At 38.8% G+C, this 8,624-nt stretch overlaps 1 protein-coding gene across 1 annotated transcript; it reads right to left on the bottom strand.

Annotated features, from left to right (window-relative positions):
• Positions 1-2,609: 2,609 nt before the first annotated feature.
• Positions 2,610-7,523, bottom strand: LOC145668493 (uncharacterized). Its single transcript, XM_081736446.1, has one exon. It carries the CDS (start codon positions 6,983-6,985, stop codon positions 3,923-3,925), a length of 3,063 nt encoding a protein of 1,020 aa, XP_081592572.1. The 5' UTR covers positions 6,986-7,523; the 3' UTR covers positions 2,610-3,922.
• Between the last annotated feature and the right edge of the window lie 1,101 nt (positions 7,524-8,624).

The following is an 8,624-nucleotide window of genomic DNA, read 5'->3' as shown; positions in this document are numbered from 1 at the left end:
CCACGATTCCTTACTTCATTGATTAATTTGTGAGTGTTTATTTTGCACTTTCATCAGTAGTTTTTAAACCTTTTTCTACACTATGTATTGTAACCTTCATGTTCAATGTTCGGTACACTTATTGGTGATATATAAATCCAAATTTAAAAAGGCAACTATCAATAAAATGATGAACAAGATATCTAAACACATGGCCACCATATAACGTTACTATTTTGAAATTCAACTGCTCTAACAAAAAGAACATTAATCCTTGATTCTGAATGATTAGCTTAGATTTCCAAGTGCAGACAAAAAAAAAAAAAAAAAAAAGTCCTTCAGTTATTAGGGTAAAGATTTTTTTTTTTTTTTCAAAATTTAAGATTTGATCAAATAAATATAGACTTGAAACAGAACAAACCCTCCATGGATACGAAGCTATCTGTCTCTAGTTCTCCGTAATTCTCAGTTAATTCCTTCTTCCCCCTCCCCCTGCCGAAAAAATCACGGCAGACCAAGATAATGTTGTTCTAGTAATGAATAATAATTTTCCTATTAATTTATTTACATCAGTCTTCATTTAATATGAAGCAAACATGCCCCGATTAACGATTTTACGTCTGCTACATCAAGGTATTAACTGCAACAAACTATTTGTAACGAGCAGTGCAACAGGCAAATAAAATGATAGAGAATTAAAAAAAAAAAAAAAAGTGTTATGCGACGCAATTACAAAATTATCTTGACACACGAATATATAATACCTATCAATTTTTTTAAGAGAAACTGAGCTTAAATTCCCGCTAATTACGTAACCACCACAATGTATGAAAAGGACAATTGACCTGATGTCTTTGAAGGAATTAAGCTATTTTCAAAAATTATTTCCCACTTACTTTTCGATTACTTCGTCAGTTTTTATGTTCAATATTTCAATTATCACAGGAGCATGGCATATTGAAATAATTTTCACCTTTCATTTGGTTATGATTTTAAAAATTTCATGATCCGAGAAAATGTCATAATTCTATTTATTTTTTTTAAACAGTATTTTCTTTATCTTTTCGGAAGTTATTTAAAATTGTAAGGTTTAAAATTCAAATTTAAGGACTACACTTCGTTCATTCATTTATTCCAACGTGGACATATAACACTTTATAAGATTGGTTCCTTGTAAGAAACCATCCCTTACAATAATATCCTAAATTCCCGCAAAGACTTATATTTGATTCATCAACTTGTGATTTGATTTTTTATTTGATTCCATTTCAGTAGATACGCGTACTAGAAAAAAAAAAACTAAGATGAGGACGAAAACAAAATCTTCTGCTTTAGGAACATTCTAACTTTCGTGGTAAATGCATAATTTTAGCTAATTTCTCATAATTGTTTTTTAGTTTAACGTTCCACGATTACGCACCGAGATGATGAAATGGTATGACGAAAGTGGGAGAAAACAGGGAAATCCCGAAGAAACCCAAGTAAACCGTGTTTGAGAACAATCCCCACTTTGCGGGAGCTGGGACGGAATCAGGGACCAGCCGCACCAGAGTTCAGCGCTTTGCCACTGAGCCACTGCAGCCCCAAACCTGGAATATTTCTTTACTAGGAATGAAAAAAAAAAAAAAAACGAACAAGCTAAACAAATAAAGATAAAACAGGTTTCAGGATATTTCATATAGGATTCCTTCCACGATTATGTCCTTTTGGTTAAGGGAGATAATGATTAACGCAAGTGAATGATAATGAGGATATTGGTGAAATGAGAAAGTGGGAGGAAACGGAAGTACCCCGAGAAAACCCACGGACACGATGTTGTCCACCACAAACTTACTTGGCTGGGGATCGAAGCAGAGATTCCACTCACCAGAGGTAAGCGTTCAACGCTAAGGGAGATGATGATTCTCGAAGTACGTAACAAGTTTTAAATATCTTGATTGGAATAAGTTAACGAACCACATATAGTCCTTAAATCGAATTTCAGAACTTTGGATTTTAAATAACTTCTGAATAGATGAACGAAATATTGTTCTAAAAATTTCAATAAAAATATTACATTGTGAAACCAAGAAATTGTCCGCTTTATATGGACGGCTAAACTTAAGAAATCAAATAAATAAAATGAAAAAAAAATAAAATAAAATAAAGAAATGCTGAACCTAATAGCATTACACGGTAAAACGATATTCATTTTTGATTGTGATTTGATTTGAGTATAACGTCCCTTTCAGCAGCGAAGCTAAATGAGACGTGGACCTACTGCTTAACATGGAATTCGAACCACATGAGCTCTCGCCGGCAACCGAACTCTAGTCTCCCACGCCAAAGGTGCGTACGATAACCGAGAACTCATTACTCATTTTTTCAAATTGTTAAGTATCAGTTTAACAAATTATCTTCCGAGACTGTGAATACCGGTTGAGTACATTGAACAAGACCCTTACAGCCTTGTTTCTCAAGCGAATTAATTTTCGTAGTTATAGCAACCAAGAAGTCTGAGTACACACATAGAGAATATAGAAGGGAGAGATACAGCCAGAAAAGCGAGCGCAAAATTTTGTACATAAGATTCGAAAATTATAAAAAGAAAGAGTAATGTTCCCAAAAAAAAAAAAAAAAAAAAAAAAAAAAAAAAAAAAAAATTCTAAAGTACTCGAAAGACAATATTTTTCGGAAAGTATTATTTGCTGTTCAACATGCAATCTAAATTATTTAAAAATTAAAATAAAAAGAACGAACAACTAAAAAAAATGCACTGTGCAATCCTCTCCATGATCATAATAATTATTATTTTTTACCCGAATGTGAATTTTTAAATGTCTATAATCCAGTTATGAGGAAAAGGACGACTCCTTTCGTTAAAATTAAACCAGAAACCGTATAGCTATTTAAACAAAAATTTAGAGAACATTTGATTTCCTTTTTAAAACAATTTTTTTTCCTAGTAGCTCGTTGGAATAATTAAAGTATACTTTGGTTTATATTATTCGTCCCGTAAATTTAATTTTTCCTATTAATGTACACACTGCGCAAAATATTTAGCATTTCATCTTCTGTATTTTTCTGAACATTTCCCCAAACAACTCGTGACAGATAACGCCATAGAGTCACAAATAACACATAACGCTAACGACTACATTGTTAATTCAGCATTCCTGTTAATAACTAGAAGACTATGAATTTAACTTTTCAATGACACAGCACTCGTGTGATTGGCATATTCAAATTTATACATACAAAAAAATAAGACAAAAATAAATACTAAAAACATGCGATATTTCATGCAAAATTTGATTAAATTTCTTTATCGCATACTTTTTTTTTTGTATTTAAATATCTTCTAATCAACTCAATTACATATAATGATTAAAAACAATTTTCCATATTAGGATTTGAGATGTTTATCGTAATCTTGCGCCTTGAATTTCGAAAACAACTGAAATTTCAATATAATATTTTTGGACTTACTATTTAACTATTAAAAAAAATAGAGCTGTCAATTCAATAATGTATTAAAATATATTTCATTACTTAATTTAAAGTACCGTTTTTTTTTATGATTTCCAACTGCTTTAGTTAGAAAAATTACTGCAATTTAACTGGCAGATGAAATTTAGAAGATTCTACGATTTTGTAAATAGCATTACCAACTACTTACAAAATACAAATCAGATTACCATTTATAAAAGTACTTAATTTTTTAGAGACTACGTTTCCTTCATAAGAAAGAAAAAAACAGTGGAATGCTCACACATATACATTGGAATGTAAAAAATATAAATGGAATAATTCTATATTTACCTGTGTATAGTTTACATGTTTTGAAACTACTTCGTTATTGTACCATCCTTCTCCGAAACAGCGCATTGATTTTTATTTCTTTAGATTTAATACAGTTGATTTGTTAGGCCAGCATTTTTTTTTCAACAAAAACACAAAATGATCATATGGGATGTAATTTTCTGCGGTGTGTTTCAGCGTGCTTCAACATATGATCCTTCCTGATGAATCCTTTCCCGCATACGTCACAGGCGTATGGTTTCTCGCCCGTGTGGAGACACATGTGTCGTCGTAAGTCCGTTTTGTGGTTGAACTGCTTGGGACATATTTCACACTTATATGGTTTCTCGCCTGCATGTTTACCTAAATGTTCCTGAAAAAGAAACTCGGCCGGAAATCGCTTACCGCAAGTGTTACACTTGAATGGTTTGTCGCCGGAATGAAAGCTTTTATTATGTTGAGTCAAGTAACACGCTTTGTTAAACACTTTATCACAATCCATACACTTATGAACACCAGGTTCGTCGTTGTTAATTCTTGTTACTACAGGTGGACAATCCATGATCAGTGGACTGTCTTCACGATCTAAGCTGCTGTCCGAACCCTGTTGTTGCTGATGCATTTGACGATGTCCTAAAGGGCTGAACTGAGATTGAATATGGTCCATAGCGTTATCCATTTGCACTCCGTTAAATGTCGGGATGAAGTTGTTTTGATGGTGTTGCTGTTGCAATTGTTGTTCCATCATACTCATGGCACTTAGCCCCCCCACGTTCTCAACAGGCTGTTGGAGCGACGTTGCATAATGGTATCCAGAATTATGGTGATTATGGTGAATATTATTGAAAGTTGGCGAAACACCATTAGTGTAATTTTGTTGATGTTGAAACTGAGCAAAACTTGGCAGCGGATGATGTAATGGCTGCGGATGTTGAATCTGAAAATGATTATTTGGAGGATGGATACCATTTCGTTGCTCTGGTCGTAAAAAAGCCTGGATCTCGTCGTTATTATTGGTAATAGTAGTTGTAGTAGAAACGTGGGGGGGCAACCCGTTTGGGAACGTCATTCGAGGTGGTTGCTGTAATTGTTGTCCCATTTGAAAATGATTGGGATGCGACAGCTGGGGTGCTGTAGACATATGGGTTAAACGGACGGTATTGGAGTTGTTCGTTGGGAACAGGCCCCCCTGAGTAACCAAAGACTCTGAGGGGCCTGCCACCCGGTTTGGGGGACTAGGCAAAGAAGAAGGGGTTTGCGGGCTTCGTTGCAAGCCCTGTGGTGTTCGAGGAAGCATAGGCGTAGGCGTTGGTGTTTGAGTCGGGGTTGGCGTATGAACCGATGAAGGATTTGTATGGGACTGGTTAAAACTATCATCACAAACACTACTTCGAGAGGACTCTTCACCAAGACTAGCGGACGGGCTTGGTGTCGCAGATGAGTCTCCTCCCGCCCGATGCATCATATGAGGATTCATCCCCATTGTCCCTCCACTATTCACGTTTACGCTGTTTCCACTTTCTCCCGCCTTTGCTGGATCAGGCGCACCACTTTGCTTCACTGCATTTTTGTGTAGCGTTGTGTTGTAATGTCTCTTCAAATGGCCACTACTTGTGAACCATTTGTTGCATGCGGAACAGTTGTACGTTTTGGGTCTTTTGGCGTCGTTCGATTTCCAGGATTGATTACCAGAATTTGGTTGTTGCATCTGAGGTGGTGGTGCTGATGGCTGTTGCTTAGGAAGCTGCTGCTGAGGATGATGGGGATTTATATTATTGAGACTAGATGCTGGAGGAACCTGTGGTGAATTGGAAGGAAATTGAGGAACTGCATTTGAGGGCATGACCGCGGGTGCCTCTGGATACTGTTGAAATCCAGGTGTTGCACGAGAAGGAGGAACTACACCATCGGGAGTGATGTATTCGGGAGACGATGCCGCGGATGCCACCGGCTGCCCTTGTGGGAATTGCTTCCCATCCGTTCCTTGTGACGATTGCCATAACATCACAGGTGTTGGAGTATGGAACGGCGATGGATTGCCACCTGTTTTATTTTTGTTCTGATTCGCTGCTTGTGGTTCTGGTGGCTGATATACATGCACTTTATGGGAGTCAAGATCTAAAATTTCTGCGGGCTCTGGTTCAGTTTTTATTCGTTGAGATCGATCAATAGCATTGCTGTAAAATAGAGAGTCCATATACGGCGCTGACGAAGCAGAAGAAAACGGCAAGTCCTGTTGTCTTCTGAGTAACTGATGATTAAATGAAAATCCCTGAACATTGCCGCCATGAGAATTATTGATATGCTCGGCGAGAGAGGTAGGGCTATCGCACACATATCCACACTTGTCACACTGAAATTGAGCAAACACTGAGGGATGGGGCACCGGATAAATAGCCCCATTGTAAGGATGGTATCGATACTGTCCTGAGGTGGGAACATTGGCCCCCCGCATTACAAACTGTTCCTGCTGGTAATTTACCGCCCCACCTCCCGTGTCCACAAAATACCCACCAGGCTGGATGCTACCAAGAGAAGTTCCCCTTGGATCTGGGGGTCCCATCATTGCAGCAGACGACGTGTAACTTTGAAAGGGTGATGGGCTATTATGTTGGCTCACAGAAATATCTGAAGATGCAGATGACGTTTGGGGATATCCCCCACTTTGGAACGATGGGAATCCTGGAGAAAAATTCCCATCTGGGACCCCTCCCCCGCCTCCAGGTTGATATGGAGAAGAGCTAACGTAATTGGCTGGAGAGGGGGAGTGAAACACTTGAGGGCTACTCCGAAACACTCCAGAAGAGGACGGTGGACGTCCTGGGACACTCTTCATTGTTAATGCCGTTTGACCTGACTGGGTCACACTACTAGCTTCACTGGATGAATCTGCGCTTGCACTGTTGCCACTTCCATCGGTATTATTGGCAACACTGAAATCATTGCTTGACCTAATGCGCTGACCATGTTGATTTTGTTGATTTTCTTGCTGTTGGTCTGGGTCTGACGGTTCTTGTTTTATGCCACTATTAGAACTTTGGTTACTGGTACAGTTATTTGATACTTCTTCACCATGTTGATTTTGTTGTTGTTGTTGTTGTTGGGCAGCCTGACTTGCCCATTTACTTAAAAGATTTTCCTTATGGTAATGAATGTGTACGTCCAAGGATTTGGCACTTTCGAAATATAATCCGCAGTCTTTGCAGTGGTGTGCACCACTTGCCATCTTCTCACACGATCACGGTCCACAAGACACGTGATTTTACCGTTCTTCCGATTAGTTTTTGACACAACGTCATTCTGGGTCAACACTTTACACCACCGGTTGTAGCACACCACACATCACCACTTGTCACCCTCCACTGTCAACTACTGAAAACACTGACAACTTGGATGTTTCTAACATGCCAGTTCCAATAATGCCTGTCTCTTAAACAGAGACAAGCACAAAGGCGTAAACCACAAAAAAAATTTCCGATTTGTTTTCCTGTCAAAATTCCGTTCGCTGCTTCTCACGTGTTCAAACATTCCAGCGCTGCCACGGTGGTCGCGCTCGAGCATCACAAGGTAAAGGACACCAACATATTGATGGAAAAGCAACTTGCCAAAAACACGCGGAGAGCACCACGCGATCTACCGGAGAACGTCATAAACTACACACCAAACTTCTCCTCGGTCCGACTGCCACTGGCTGCTTGCTTTCGCCTGCCCCCCTGCCTCGCCCAGATCCTTAGAGCGCGCTCCCCAGGCATGCCAACCGTGCACTGTTGCCAGTACTACAAACCCCACAAGCAAAATGATAGACGTGACATTGGGTTGGTTGGTGGCGGCACTTGTGGCTCCCTCCGACCCGTGACGAGCTGCACCAAACCAAGCTCTCCCGCGATGGCCAGCCTCCTTCCACCGCCCCTTCGGAGGCCCTCAACCATTGGGCCAGCTTACGAGAGAAGGCGATTGTAGCGGCTTGCTAGGGAGGAGAGGGTGACATCGGAAGATCTTTAGGAAAGCCACTTGAACAGCAGGAACCAAAATCGAAATCGCAAAACATATTCCCAAAACCGTTCTATAATACAAAAATAAAACAAAAGAGCAGCAACGAAATACAAGCATAAATGACAAACACAGAAAAAAAAGAAAAAAAAAAACAAAAATAGTTATCTTGTCTTACTCTGTTGTGTTCATTGAGAATATCGGTATTCGGTTATCACTATTGCAATATTCTGACCACTGATGAAAGATAAGAACGGGGCTAAGCAGTTCGAAAGATAGCTACTTTTATATCTTTCAGCTCTGACAATACAATACAGTAAATAAATTTTCTCTTGAAAATTTCAAGCAAATTAATTGTCTCCCTTTCCTCTTGAATTCGTTTCTGCACTTTAAAAAAATAAAATAAAATAAAAAAATAAAAAATGGAAATAAATTTTATTACAATGTCTGTAAATTAAGTGAATTCATTTTCTATTGCTATAGGTTCGACGTAAATATTAGCGTTCTTGTTTGGGGTTAACATTTCTCTTCGGTACTGAGGGCATTTCAAACATGAACCTACAGAAATGAAACCTTCCAGTTTTACGCCTCATGATGTTGCCTTGTAGCTTAAAGAAAGCGGATGATTAGTGAAAGTAAATGAATTTATGAAAGACTTGGTGGGAATAAGGAATGGAAAGATATCGAGAAAACCCATTGCGAAATGTTGTCCACCATAAATTTTCATAGTCTGGGATCGAACCAGGGACCCTTCGCACCAGAGGCGAGCCCTCTACCACTGATCACTGTGTCCGCTCGTGAATCTAGAATTAACATGGGATGCGAATGTCTTAAGCTCCCATCAAAATCAAACCCAGGTCTGTCGCACTACAGTA

The sequence above is a fragment of the Thermobia domestica genome, chromosome 13 (assembly GCF_964235325.1).
Source record: "Thermobia domestica chromosome 13, izTheDome1.hap1.1, whole genome shotgun sequence".
NCBI classification, from domain to species: domain Eukaryota; kingdom Metazoa; phylum Arthropoda; class Insecta; order Zygentoma; family Lepismatidae; genus Thermobia; species Thermobia domestica.
The sequence above is the reverse complement of the archived record's forward strand: the minus strand, read 5'-3'. Positions and strand labels throughout refer to the sequence as shown.